General features: G+C 43.8%; 1 protein-coding gene across 1 annotated transcript in view; it reads right to left on the bottom strand.

Moving 5' to 3' along the window:
* ASTN2 (astrotactin 2) overlaps positions 1-15,448 on the bottom strand; it is a 925,983-nt gene that overhangs the window by 674,147 nt on the left and 236,388 nt on the right. Inside the window, exon 8 of the mRNA XM_063432386.1 lies at positions 10,905-11,042. Coding sequence (XP_063288456.1) covers positions 10,905-11,042 — 138 coding nt within the window. The remainder of the gene's footprint in view (positions 1-10,904; positions 11,043-15,448) is intronic.

The raw sequence follows: 15,448 nt of genomic DNA, 5'->3' as shown, positions 1-15,448 counted from the left end.
TGTTTAGTGAAGTCTCCCAAGAATAACAGTACCCCCCATGTACAGGTTTTATGGTGTTTTGGAAAGTTGGAGAGTCAAATATAAGGCTCGTATTTCATTTTTTTTACATTGAAATTTGCCAGATTGGTTATGTTGCCTTTGAGACCGTATGGTAGCCCAGGAATAAGAATTACCCCCATGATGGCATACCATTTGCAAAAGTAGACAACCCAAGGTATTGCAAATGGGGTATGTCCAGTCATTTTTAGTAGCCACTTAGTCACAAACACTTGCCAAATATTAGTTTTTTGCTTTTTTCACACAGAAACAAATATGAACGCTAACTTTGGCCAGTGTTTGTGACTAAGTGGCTACTAAAAAAGACTAAACATACACCACGTTCAATACCTTGGGTTGTCTACTTTTTCAAATGGTATGCCATTATGGGGGTAATTCTCATTCCTGGGCTACCACACTGTCTCAAAGGTAACATTACTAATCTGGCAAATTTCAATTTGAAAATGGAACGTTCTATATTTGACCCTGTAACTTTCCAAAACACCATAAAACCTGTTAATGGGGGGTACTGTTGTACTCGTGAGACATCGCTGATTACAAATATGTGCATTTTGTTGCAGTAAAACCTAACAGTATTATGACATTTACAGCTAAAATGTGAGGCGGAACTACAAATTAAAAAAAAAAAATTCTAATTTCTTACAGTTTTTTTTTATTTTATTCATAATAAATTGTTTCATATATAAATATTTTATATGAAATGAAAGCCCTGTTTCTCCTGAACAAAATGATATATAATAAGTGTGGGTGCATTTAATATGAAAGAGGTGAATTACGGTTGAACAGACATATAGTGCAAATTCCAGTTTTTGTTTACGTTTTGTTTTGATCAGAACGTGCACTATTGACTCCGTCCTGAAGGGGTTAAACTTCCCACATACACCTCCCTCTACTGCCAATAGGTAATCCAAGGCTAATCTATTTTGGTATACTGCTGTCCTCATCCTGGTATTATGCTTCGCTAGAAGATTGAGCGCTTGTGAGGTCTCATTAGTAATAATCTCAACCACTGCCTGTAATCTTATAATACGGTTGAGCATATAAATTGGGGTTCTATAACCAAAGGTACCATCCTCTGCCCACGTGGCTGGCCCATAGTAATCTATAATACGCTGGGGAGGCCATTCATCATCTTCCCAGGCGCCTATCTCTATGGGTCCCCTTTTCTTCCTATGATTCACATCATAGACTTTAACACCTAAAGTCTCACCTGTTTCGATAGGTAACAAGAAGAAGGATGGTTTGAGCATACCCAACACACATGCCCCTTCCCAGTCCTGTGGCAACTCCGAATAGGCTTTCTTACCACAGATCCAGTACAAATTTGCTGGGGCTCTCCAACTAGATGTGATGGATAGATCAAACCTTTTAATTGGCGTATCTTGCAAACGGGTTAGATGGTTCTGAGACATTTGAAGCCGACCACCAAGTTGTATTCTTTGTATCATCATCATTAGCTTTTTGCCCTAGACAAGTTAATTCTCCTACAGAAGTATTATACATCATTCCTTTCCTCGCTATGCAAACATAACCTATGATGGAGGTCTTTAATCTCCACTCAGATTTACCTCTAACACTCATCTGATAATCGGCTTGTGAAGATATTAATTGGTCAACTGCCTCAGAACCGGACATTACCTCCTTTGCTTCCCAAGGCCATTGGTCTACCATGTTAGTACCTCCACACACATAGCAGTTGGTAACATTAAGACTACCGGCAATACTTTCAGCTAAATCAATGAACAGGTTTTTAGCATTATGGGGGATCTTATTATCTATACTAATTTCTTCATAGAAGGAATGATATACCTGATGAGTCTGGGAGGTTACCGTATCAGTCTCTATCCCTATAAACAATACTGTCCCAGGGTCTAAACCAGTCCCATATATTTGAAACCCAAATAAATTACCATATTTATCTAAGAACTTGTCGGGGTTATTTATAAGTATATGGACTGGATTGCATTCCATTGACTTACAGTATGGATTGGTAGGCAACTTAGTCACAATCATGTCCTTGTCTGCTGTCTGTCCCCAAGTTGCCCACCCCACACAAGACCAATATGGACAAAAGTTATAATCTCTATTTGGGCATCTAGGACTCACATACTTATTTTTACTACTGGGACAAATATATTTATCGTTAGACCCATACGTTCTCTCCCATCTAAGATCCCCACATACATTCCACGGCTTTCTACCACTTGATATCGCCTTACACGCATCAAATAGCAGAACACCTGAAGAATATACGGATTCTAATACCGTTTTGTTAATTAGGGTCCCCTGAGGATCTCCATTCCTGAGAGTCAACCAAATTGTACGGGGTTGATACTCTGGACTGAAGCACTTAGGTTCTCCTACTCCTAAATGGCACACACTATATTCTATATTTAAGTATCTACATCTTGATACATCTCCTTTACACTCGTATTGCGAATGCCAAATTAGGGTCTGGGAAATATGGTTACCTGTTCTTGTAGTCTTAATGCATACCTCACAGATAGGAGTGTCGGTACCTCTACCTTCCTGAATATAAAAATACACATATAAAAACATTATTAGAAACACATCTTTCGTCGTCATCCTCAGTCTTCGTCCGTGCGAAGGCACCTCAGCTTCCAGGATGTAAGGGCTGCAGGGAATGGAGTTCTGCTCGTCTTCACAGGGGTCCCTTCGAGACTTTTCCTGACTTATACACTACACGTCGGTGAGCGGACAGGCTTTATTATGGCCTTCTCACTCACTTACCAATCTCTGAAACAATAAAATTTGTAATCCACAAGGTTCCTCGTCACTCCGACTGAGTCGTGCGCTTTAACCGGATCTTGCAGGGATTCTCTGGATCTGCTGTAGCTTGCCAAGAATCGACTGCTGCTGGTTTAACCCTGGAGTGATGTATCCACGGAGTCACTTCGGCCACTTTTATCGCTGTAGGGGTAGACAAAAGAACATCATAAGGACCTCTCCACTTGGGCCCTAACGGTACATTATTCCACTCTTTAATCCACACTTGGTCTCCTGGGTGGTAACTATGAACTGGGGGATAAATATTCACAGGTAATCTATCTTGTACCCATTTCTGTACCTCCTCCATAGTCTTACCCAACTCTACAACCTGCTGCCGGGTAATTCCTTCTCCCAACTGACTCAAATCCCCCCTTAAGTTACCAAGTACGGGAGGTGGTCGCCCATACATGATTTCAAAAGGAGAGAGGCCCATCCTTCTGGTAGGTGTACTGCGGATTCGCAATAGAGCTATGGGCAAGAGAACGTTCCACTTAAGTTGGGTTTCCTGACACATTTTAGCCAACTGGTTCTTAATAGTTCTATTCATTCTCTCTACCTTACCAGAACTCTGGGGTCTATATGCCGTATGAAGCCTCCACTTTATACCAAGCATATGAGTCAGTTGTTGTAGGCACTGATGAACAAAAGCTGGACCATTGTCTGATCCTATAGAGCAGGGTAGTCCATATCGGGGTATTATTTCTCGTAACAGGAATCTCACAACTTCTCCTGCTTTCTCTGTACGAGTAGGACATGCTTCTACCCAGCCTGAATAGGTGCACACAACTACCAGTAAGTAACGATGTCCACCAGATTTAGGCATTACTGTATAGTCAATTTGTAGATCGGACATGGGGAGTCCCCCCATAAACTGGACTCCTGGTGGCTTTACTGGTCCTTGCCTTGCATTATTTTTAGCACACGTTACGCATCTTCGTACAATGGCCTGAGTCAAGTTAGACAATCTTGGTATGTAGAAATGTTTTCTGAGAGATTCTTCTGTACTCTCTCTCCCAGAATGTGTCCCGTTGTGATAGTTTTGGACAATTTCTACTGCTAGTGATGCTGGAATGACTATTCTTCCATCTTCTAACTGATACCATTTGTTCTCCAAATACTTTCCAGGTTCAGTCTTTAACCACTCCTCTTCTTGAGCTGTATAAACTGGAGTCCATTGAGACAGTGGAGTTGGTATCAGAGCAGCTATATGCTCAACATATTCTTGTCTTCCTGATTCAGCGGCACGCTTAGCTGCATTATCTGCCATCCGATTTCCTTTAGTTACATCACCATCTCCTCTCAGATGCGCTCGACAATGTATAATACCGACTTCTTTCGGCTCCCACACTGCTTCCAATAGTTGTAGGATTTCAGCTGCGTACTTGATTTCTTTGCCTTCTGAATTCAATAGTCCTCTTTCTTTATACAAAGCTCCGTGGGCATGAGTGGTTAAAAACGCATACTTGGAGTCCGTGTAGATGTTCACTCTTAAACCTTCAGCCAATTGTAACGCTCGTGTCAGTGCTATCAATTCTGCCTTTTGTGCTGATGTTCCTTTTGCCAGTGGCCGAGCTTCTATCACCTTATCTATCGTTGTTACTGCATATCCTGCATAGCGGATCCCTTCTTTCACATAACTACTGCCGTCGGTGTAATATTGAACATCGGGGTTCTGGATGGGAAAATCACGAAGATCTGGTCTACTTGAGAATACTTCATCCATTACTTCCAATCATGTTGACTTTCAGTAGGTTGTGGCAAAAGGGTAGCTGGATTTAAGGTATTAACAGTCTCTAAATGCACTCTTGGGTTTTTGCACAACATTGCTTGATACTTGGTCATACGGCTGTTACTAAACCAATGATTTCCTTTGTAATCCAACAAAGTCTGTACTGCATGTGGAACTCGTACATAAAGTTCTTGACCCAGAGTGAGTTTATCGGCTTCAGCTACTAGCAGGGCGGCTGCAGCTACGGCTCTTAGACAAGGTGGAAGTCTGCTGGCCACTGCATCCAGTTGCTTAGACATGTAGGCAACAGGTCTTTGCCATGATCCCAAGTACTGTGTCAATACTCCCACAGCCATTCTTCTTTGCTCATGTACATACAGGTAGAATGGTCGTGTGTGATCAGGTAGACCTAATGCTGGGGCACTCATCAAAGCCTTCTTCACATCTTCAAATGCCGTTTGCTGTTCTTGAGTCCATAAGAAGGGGTCGTGCTCTGTACCTTTGATAGCTGCGTACAGAGGTTTTGCCAGAATCGCGTAGCTGGGAATCCATATCCTACAGAAGCCTGCTGCCCCCAAGAATTCTCGCACTTGTCTTCTATTCTTGGGTATCGGTATTTGGCACACAGCTTCTTTTCTCTCTGGCCCCATAATTCTTTGACCTTCAGAGATATGGAATCCCAGATATTTGACAGTTGGCAAACACAACTGAGCCTTCTTTCTAGACACCTTGTATCCTGCCTTCCAGAGAATGTGTAGTAGATTGTGCGTTGCTTGCTGACATATTTCCTTTGTAACTGCTGCTATCAACAAGTCATCTACATATTGTAACAATACACACTCTCCTGGGATGGACTCGAAATCCAGTAGATCTTGACTTAGAGCTGAACCAAATAGGGCAGGTGAATTTTTAAACCCTTGGGGCAGTCTTGTCCAGGTCATTTGGCGTTTTGAGCCCGTCACAGCGTTTTCCCATTGGAAAGCGAAGATACATTGGCTTTCTGCGGCAATTCGGAGGCAAAAGAAGGCATCTTTGAGGTCTAAAACTGTAAAATAGGTTGCCCCGCCCGGAATTAAAGCAAGCAGGTTATACGGATTGGGTACAACTGGATGTATACTAACAACCGCATCATTGACTGCTCTCAAGTCCTGCACAGGGCGATACTCATCTGTACCGGGCTTTTGAACAGGCAGCAATGGGGTGTTCCAGGGGGAAGTACAGAATTTTAGGATACCATACCGTATGAACTTATCCAGATAAGATTGAATGTTCTCCTTAGCCTTCTGCGGGATGTGATATTGTCTTAGGCTCACTGGATAAACCCCAAGTTTTAGTTCGATTTTAATAGGTGGAATTTTGCGGGCCAGTCCTGGTGGGTTGTTCTCTGCCCAAACTCCTGGTATGTTGAATAAGGATTCATCACTCCTAGGGTTTTGGCTAGTCAACGCTGTATAAAGTCGCCACTCTTCTTCCTTTGGTACGGATAATGTCATAATACCTGAAGGTCCATTAAACTTTAAGGATGTTGTTCCATTTGGTAGGAATGTAATCTGCGCTTGTAATTTGGATAGCATATCACGTCCCAGCAATTGGACTGGACATTCAGGCATGTAAAGGAATTGATGTTTTACTACGTGGCCTCCCAATGTACAGAGTCGACTTTTAAGAACCGGTTTTGCAGCACTTCTTCCAGTTGCTCCTATTAGAGTAATAGTTCTTCCAGATGGAGGAGCAACTAGGTTAGTCACCACCGAATGTTCAGCACCAGTGTCGATCATGAACGCACTCCTTTTTCCCCCTATTGATACATCGACCATAGGCTCCGCTCGACCAAGGGGGATGGAGCCCGGTCGGTATCAATAGTCCTCCATGACCGTGTCAGCCAATCCTACGAAGTCCCTACCTTCTCTATCGCGGGACCTTTGCGCTGCTGGATAGTACCTGTCTTCTCTTACACTTCCTCTGTTCCCATTACTTCCTCTATTACCATTGCTCCCTCCGGGGCCTCCTCTACCTCTCGCTCTGCCTCTAAAGTTTCCATAACCTGCCCTGGGTGGGTCTCTCTCGTACTGCTTTCTTTGCGGACACTCGCTTCTCCAATGCCCTTCTTCTCTGCAATACGCGCACTGATTCCTACTCAAGGGCTCCCTATTCCACCTACTGTCGCCTCTATCTGGGCCCCGTCTATCTACGCCTGCGATCGCTACCGCTAGCATATCAGCCTTTTTACGCATCTTGCGCTCTTCATCTTTCTTACTTTCTGACTCCCTATTCATGTACACCTTATTCGCTACTTCCATTAGTTGGGTGATAGACATACCTGCAAACCCTTCTAACTTTTGTAGCTTGCGCTTAATATCTCTGTAAGCTTGGCTGACAAAGGAGGAGTTTACCATTCGGGAATTATCAGCGTCTTCCGGATTAAAGGGGGTATACAAGCGGTATGCCTCCAATAATCGGTCATAAAAGACACTGGGCGCTTCATCACTTTTCTGAATCACCTCAACTGTCTTCAACATATTAATGGCTTTCTTCCCTCCGGCTTTCATGCCAGCAATTATAGCGTCTCTATAGGCTTTTAGTTGAACCATATCTGCGCCATTAACATTCCAGTCGGGATCGGTATTAGGATAATGTGTTGCGGCCCATGCTGCTGGATTAGCTTGATTTAAAGCACGGGCTTCATCCTCTAGCGCTTTAATGGCCGCTTGGTTAATCCTAGTCCTTTCCTCATTATTGAACAATGTCATTAATAACTGCTGGCAATCAGCCCATGTCGGATTATGTGTCTGAACTATCGAGGTGAACAGATCGGTCATAGCTTGTGGTTTTTCAGTGTACGAGGAATTGTGGATCTTCCAATTCAAGAGATCGGTAGTCGTGAACGGGACATATACGAAGACTGGGTCAGCATATACCATTTGACCTGCGGCATCGAGATAGGCTGACCCAGGATTCAGACGAAGAGGCATCTGGTAATGTTTGGGTCGTTGGGTACCGGTCAGTTGTCGGGTTAGTATAGGGCTACGTGGAGGGGCGTCGGTTAGAGGTTCCGGTCGGGGGGTGGTAAGACATGAGGATGTGGAAGCTTGATTTTGGGGAAGGTCGGTGAATAGAATATTCCGAGCCGAGCTAGAAGAAGCTTGACCGGAAGTTTGAAGTGGCGCCAAATCAGGATAATGGGATCTAACGGGGGTTGGTTCCGGAAGGGGAGGTTTAGTATGACGGGGGGCAATGGGGGAAGGGGTGTAGAACTTCCTGTACTCGTATCACTTCCTTCTACAGGGAAGTAAGGGGGCGGCAAAGGGATCTCAGACTCAGGGGGCGTGTCCAAAATGGGCCTAACCATAGTCCTAGTGGACAAACAAGTCCTGGCCACCATGAGGCGACATTGCTCCTCGTGGCATATCCGAATCCATCTTGGCGAGTCGTTTACGGCCTGTCTCCAACAATCAATATATGGAAACTGTCCGTAAAGTTCAGGCCTACCTGATACAGCCACGTGTACACGCTGTACCAGAGTTGGATCCAAACTGCCACGTGGCGGCCATGCCGCAACCAAAGTAGGCCACTCCCTAGTGCACAAAGTGACCAAACGTACAGGGGACATTTTAACCCCAAAATCACATGTTGTAAATCCCTTTTTACAATTCTTTACCATACAACCTAAGGGATCCAAAATCTTCGACTCCGACGCGCCCATACTTATCAATGGAGCGTCGTTGACAACGAATACTATGCACACGTTCTATTCAACAGTCACACCCGTTTCTTCCGGCAACAGCACCACGTGGTACAGCTATCAAGTGAAACGTATACAATAACAAAATAAACACTCAGGGAATTCCCGTACACACACAGCTGTTACACCAGTCACTAAATAATCAATATTATGCCCTTTGGCGAAACTATACAGTCACCCACGCTATAATTCTCTATATATGAATTACCCGTCTATAACACACCCCAGTAACATCGTCTTTTACAAATAGCGGTTACAGTACGGTTAGCATAGGTCAAAGCACAATTTAAGGTCACAATACAATTATTAGTGGTTATGGTGTTAAACATGCAATAGACGACAATGATTAGTACTTCTATACAGTGTCAGTAAATATACAGGGTTATGGTACCGTGCACTATGATACAGCAACACACTATTAACACTCTCGCTAGACAGCTGAGCTCGCGCTATCTAACAAGATATACATTTTACTAACAATCTTTAACACATATACAATCCCAACTAAACTATTGGCCAGTACCTTGATGGACTACCTAAAACTATCTACATCCGTTTTGGCTAGCCACACTGCCCAAGCACCACATATAGCGAACTAGAGAGCGGAATTTACAACAGAACCCTTTTAGTCTTTCTACTCTATCAATAGTCTAGTGGGTTCCAAATTTACACGCCTTCCCACTTAGCCAAGATAGGTTGAGATCTAGCAAACGATAATGTACATCAGAGTCTGCTTAGTCTCCCGGTCCCTCCGACCTAGCGAACGAATTGTACACCCTAGAACGCTAGTCTAGACAAGACACCGGTGTCCGGCTAGGGCTATTTACACCAGAACCCCGCCTGACTCCAAACCAAATCAAACGGTCTTACTAAAGAGCGTTCGATTGAGCGGTGCGCCTTCGCTCCTTCCCTCCGACAGAGGGGGCAGATTCCATACACAGATTAAAACCCCTTATGGGCCTACCGCACAATCGGTATACCCCTAGTGGGTCCGCCGTCTAAAACAGCGGTCGTCTTACCTCCTCGTTCCTGAACCTGAGTTCACACTCATCGACGGGGACACCCCAGCACTTCTTACGTAGAGGCCGATGATCTCCTGGACAACAGACCAGTGGCGCCGAGACGAAGGGAGGTCCACGCAGAAGTTCAGGGGTGCAGCCGTAGAGAACGTGGGCAAAGATAGACCGTCTCACGCCTCTGCCTCTCAGCTACCGTTGAACGATGAGCTTCCCGGCCAATGCACCAAATGATACCGGAGAAACTGACGGAAGCCAAGCACAGAGAGATGGACACAGGTTTCTTCAGGAAGGAAGAGACCTTTATTTGATTCACCGATCGGGACTCAGAGGGACTAATGTCACCAAAATACAACAAGTTCTGAGCCCCGGACAATAGTGCAGGCTCCTTATATAGGCACATAACTCCTCCCATATTAAGCTCCACCCGCACATTCTCTTGACCAATCAATACAAATAAGAATTAACTTCCTGCTTGACCGCATGGCCTGTCCAGCACAATGGAGGAGGGGAATACTACATCCTGTATTCTTGCACATGCTCCGCACACTACTGATCGTATCTTGCCACGTGCAACTAACTGATCGATACACCAGCATATGCACGTACACATTCCACGTGGTAATCTCAGCCTACTAAATTTATTTTTTTTACCGAGATTCCACCACACTGTCAGTGTTAGCATGAGGGTTAGATAAGACGAGAGTGATACAGATAGGGTTACCAAGAAATAGTATATCTGGGAAGCACATAAAAGCATGGCAAAACTAGGGCGTATCTTGAATGTGAAGCAGTTGCAAAGCAATAGAGGAACAATGAAACTGAAACATAACTCTTTATTATAAAATTGCTCAATGATTGATCAAGCAAGGTATCCAAAACTTTAAAAATGCAGTAACATGTATTTCCTTGTGCCAGACAGGCAGTTTTTATTCTGCCTCTAGCCATGATCAAATTGATTGTGTTGGTGATGCTGCAGGGGAAGTGGGGGTTAAGTGCCAGGTAGGGAGCATCATGTCTGCACCACCATTGGAGTAGAATAAATGTCCCCTCATGGTCCAGTGCTCATTAGTTAATCAGAGTGCAACCTGATTAAAGGACCACTATAGTGCCAGGAAAACAAACTTGTTTTCTTGGCACTATAGGGTCATTAGGTCCCCCCCCACCCTCAGGGTTCCACTCCCGCCGTGCTGAAGGTGGAGGAAGGGGTTAATCACTTACCTTTCCCCAGTGCCGGGATCACTTGGTGACGGGGAAATCTCCCTCTTCTGATGTCTGGGCTGAATGTGCATGTGCGGCAAGAGCTGCATGCGGATTCAGACAGTCCATAGGAAAGCATTTCTCAAAGCTTTCCTATGGACGTCAGCGTCTTCTCACTGATTTTCACAGTGAGAAGCACGGAAGCACGTCTAGTTGTTGTCAATGAAACTGCTATGTTTACAGCTGCAGGGTTAACCCTAGATGGACCTGGCACCCAGACCACTTCATTGAGCTGAAGTGGTCTGGGTGCCTATAGTGGTCCTTTTTTTTTTTTTTTTTTTTTTAATATCCACGCCCCTTTACTACTTACCTTATATTTGCAGGGTCTTCATTCACTAAAACATCTGTTTTGCAACTTGCCAGAGGATTAACGGATAACTCAGCAGGAGGCACCACAAAGCTCTTACTGACAGGAAGCCATAATCCTTGACCTGGACTATATGTAGACCTGCAATATTGAAGAAATGGAAAATATATTACAGGTTGTTTTTTTTTGTATCATACAATGATCTACACCACTTTGATTATATTACAGATGAGATACATGACTTACTAATTGATTACTTAATATTTGACTGATGACTGAAACTTTTATAATGATTTAATATTTTGGAATATTTTCAATATTGATATTTTTTTATATTGATATGTTTTATATATGAAATGTTTTGATATTTTAATATTTTGAAAAAAAAATCACTTTAAAGGTTTATCAAAAAATATTACAATAAGGCCATAGTGTTAATGTCATGAAATTTCTAGCAACCTTAATTAAGTCCTTGAAGGGGAATTGTCAGTTTCCATGATTATTTTTTCCTTTTGTGTAATATTAGATTGATGTTTTGATGATTTCTTGTACCTTTATTGATTAGTACTTATTGGTATAGTTCGCCTATAGTTGCCTATAATTCTTGTGCACTTTCTGGTCACTATGTATATCCTGGTTTCCCCCTTTCTCACCTTCCTATCCTACCCTTTATCTTGTACTTTTCAGTTGGTCGATTCCCCCCCCCCCTGGGTCTCCATTATCTGACTATCCCCTTGTGTTTCTGGGACTTGGGCACCTTGGGAGGCTTATCCCTGCCTTTCCCGAGCACGGGGACCGCAAGAGAACGTCTCGGGCGGTCCCTCGAGTATTTGCAGCGGCCATCTTTACTTTTCCCATCTCCACAATTGCGATGCCGCTGGGCCGTGACGGCCTCTAATTGCAGTGGCTCGCGGGCATACTGGAGGGAGGGGGAATTGTTTCTTTCTCGGAAGCTAATCCCATCCTGATCTCGGCCCCCACTGCAGAGGGGAGCTAAAAGGGTCGGGGGATGGTGGGGGGAATGTAGTTTTCTCGCTCCTACCCCTAGTGCTGAAGGGCACTCACTGTAGAGCAGTGCTGTGCTGTACATTAGGCAACTGTATGTGGATTTTCTGCCTCAGTTATTCCTTGGTTTAACCCTCTCATCACTACCCTTGCATGGGTACATTGTACTAAATAAATATGTTACACTACATACACGGTGACTTTTTACTCCTGTCATTCTGCATATTCTATTTCTTTTTGGTTTTCTTAATCTATATTTATGTATGTTTAGTTATCATTTTCTGTCTACCTTAACTTGATATTTATTTATTTCCTGTATACCCTTTGAACAGCGCTACGCAATCTGATGGCGCTATATAAATAATAAAATAATAATAATAATAATGATACTTTTCCTCCTATGTCTGTCAGGGTACCTGTTGTCTCTACCTCAGAGGAGGTGAGACACTTAGAGTTCCGTCCTCTCAGAGGGGGTGACTCACTCGTTCCTCGCAGTCCTCTCGGCCGTTTACACGCCGGACGCCTTTGATCCGCCTCCTTTTATGACGCGGCTCTAGTAGCCGACGTCATGACGAATATCCGTTCCGATCTGTCAATCAAGTCCTGAGCACGAATCAGGACTCGGCGGGGGCGTGATCATCTATTTAGAACCAGGGTATAAAATAGGGTTTTGTGTATTGGTTCATTGCCCTGTCGTGGTTCTAGCTAGTCTAGTCACTCAGCGCTCTTATTTCTATTTGTCTCTTTGGTTCTGACCCGGCTTGTATTATTCTACCTTGCTTACCTCTGTTACCCTTTTGACCCGGCTTGTCTCTCGTTTACCTGCTCTCTCGTTCCCTCGACCTCGGCTCGTCTCTAGACCATTCTTTGCTTACTCCTTACGTTAGTCCGGCCATTCTAAGGTCCGGTATACGTAACCTCTCCTGTTTGTACTCTGCGTGTTGGATCCCTGTCCCGATCCTGACATTACGACAGGGCCATGGATCCTGCAGGTACAAACACTCAGGTCGGTTCTCCTGACTCTAGATTTGAGGCCATGGATCATAGAATGGACCAGATGGCTCTAGCGTTGCAAGCTTTACTATCTCGTTCTAGTAACCAATCAGAAGAGATGCGTACTGCATCCATCTCTCCTGTAAATTCAGGCCTAGAGGTAGCCACAGTAGGTGCTTCATCCCGTATAACTCCCCCTGTACGTTATGGTGGCTCTCCGGATACCTGTCGAGGTTTTTTAAACCAGATAGGTATTCATTTCGAATTACAACCCCGCTCCTACCCTACAGATAGGGCGAAGGTTGGATTCATAATCACACTACTCATTGATAAAGCTCTGAGATGGGCTAATCCTCTATGGGAGAATGATAACCCGTTAGTCTATAATTATAATGCCTTTGTTACTGCTTTTAGAAGGACTTTTGATCCTCCAGGTAGAAAGGTTAATGCTGCTAGACTACTGTTACGTCTTAGACAACATGACCGAACCCTTGTTGATTATGCCTTGGAGTTCAGATCCTTGGCAGCAGAAGTTAAGTGGAATGAACAGGCTTATATGGACGTATTTCTAAACGGACTATCAGACGAAATTCTAGATGAGGTTGCCACAAGAGAGCTTCCTGAGAATTTGGAGGATTTAATTTCTTTTATTTCTCGAATTGATGAACGTTTAAGACAGAGACAGAACACTTGAGATAGAACCCGTAGACCTTCCTTTAGACTAGCTCCCTCATTCCAAAGTCCTTAATCTACAACTTTAGCGCTTCCTGAACCTATGCAGAAAGGCAATACTCGTCTCTCAGAAGAGGAGAGACAGTACAGGAGAAGGGAGGGGTTGTGCATGTATTGTGGAGCAAGAGGTCACCTACGCCTAAACTGCCCTAACCTCCCGGGAAACGCTCGCACCTAAGTTCCTCTAGAGGACAGGCCTTGGGTGTTTCTATCTTGTCCTCTATACATGACTATAAAGATCATAGGCTTCTACTACCTGTTTCTTTAGCTTGGGAGAAGGGAGTATTAAATACTATGGCGTTGATAGATTCCGGAGCTGCTGAAAGCCTTATTGACCAAGTCTTCGTCACTAAACACTCTATCCCATCCCAGCTAAGGGATACACCCTTGGCTGTTAAGGCCATAGATGGTAGACCATTATCTGAACCTGTGATTTCTCGTGAGACCATACCTGTTAACTTAACTGTTGGTATCCTACACGAGGAAGGTTTATCTTTTATGCTTATTTCATCTCCTTCTGTTCCAATAGTCTTGGGGTATCCTTGGCTTAAGAAACATAATCCTATTATTGATTGGGAGTTGGGTGAAATAGTCTCTTGGGGTCAGGGTTGCAAGAGCAGGTGCTTACAGAAAGTCTCACCGATTTGCGTAGTTGACACACTGGTTAATTCTACCCAATCTACAGACTTACAAATACCACCCCTATACCTGGATTTAAAGGCAGTCTTTGACAAGAGGAAAGCTGACACTTTACCTCCACACAGGTCCTTTGACTGCAAGATCAGACTCTTGCCTGGTACCATGCCTCCCAGGGGCACGGTATATCCTTTATCTACTAAGGAGAACTTAGTCTTAGAGGAGTATTTTCGTGAGAACCTGGACAAGGGATTCATTAGGAGATCCTCCTCTCCTGCCGGGGCCGGGTTCTTTTTTGTGAATAAGAAAGATGGTACATTAAGGCCTTGCATTGATTATCGGGGATTGAATAAAATAACTATTAGAAATGCCTATCCGATTCCTTTGATTACTGAGCTCTTTGATCGTTTAAAAGGCTCCAAGATTTTCACCAAGTTAGATCTCAGAGGGGCGTATAACTTGGTGAGAATTCAACAGGGAGACGAATGGAAAACAGCTTTCAATACCCGTTACGGGCACTATGAGTACACGGTAATGCCTTTTGGTCTCTGTAATGCACCAGCAGTATTTCAGGACCTGATTAATGAAGTTCTTAGGGAATTTCAACATGATTGCGTCATAGTATATCTGGATGATATACTTATACACTCTAGAGAGATTGAGACTCACCACAGACAAGTCAGAAGGGTATTGCACAAACTTCTACAACATGGATTGTACTGCAAATTGGAGAAATGTAGTTTCGACCAATCTCAGATAAACTTTCTTGGGTACGTTATTTCTGGAGACGGGTTTAAGATGGATCCGGTTAAACTCCAGTCTATTTTAGATTGGCCATTACCAAGGGGACTCAAGGCCATTCAGAGGTTTATTGGATTCTCCAATTATTATAGGCGCTTCATTAAAGGATACTCGTCTATTATTGTGCCTATTACCAATATGACTAGACAGGGGGCTGACACTAAGACTTGGTCTACTGAAGCTCTCGTTGCTTTCAAAACACTCAAGGATCTTTTTGCTTCAGCACCGATTTTAGTTCATCCTGATACGTCTTTGCCTTTTCTACTCGAGGTAGACGCCTCGGAGACAGGTATAGGTGCTATCTTGTCTCAAAGATTATGTGTGGATAAACCGTTACATCCATGTGGTTTTTTTTTCCAAGAAATTGTCTGGGCCTGAAA

This window comes from Pelobates fuscus, chromosome 9 (genome assembly GCF_036172605.1).
Source record: "Pelobates fuscus isolate aPelFus1 chromosome 9, aPelFus1.pri, whole genome shotgun sequence".
Classification (NCBI taxonomy): Eukaryota; Metazoa; Chordata; class Amphibia; order Anura; family Pelobatidae; genus Pelobates; species Pelobates fuscus.
This window is presented reverse-complemented; position numbering and strand designations above follow the sequence as displayed.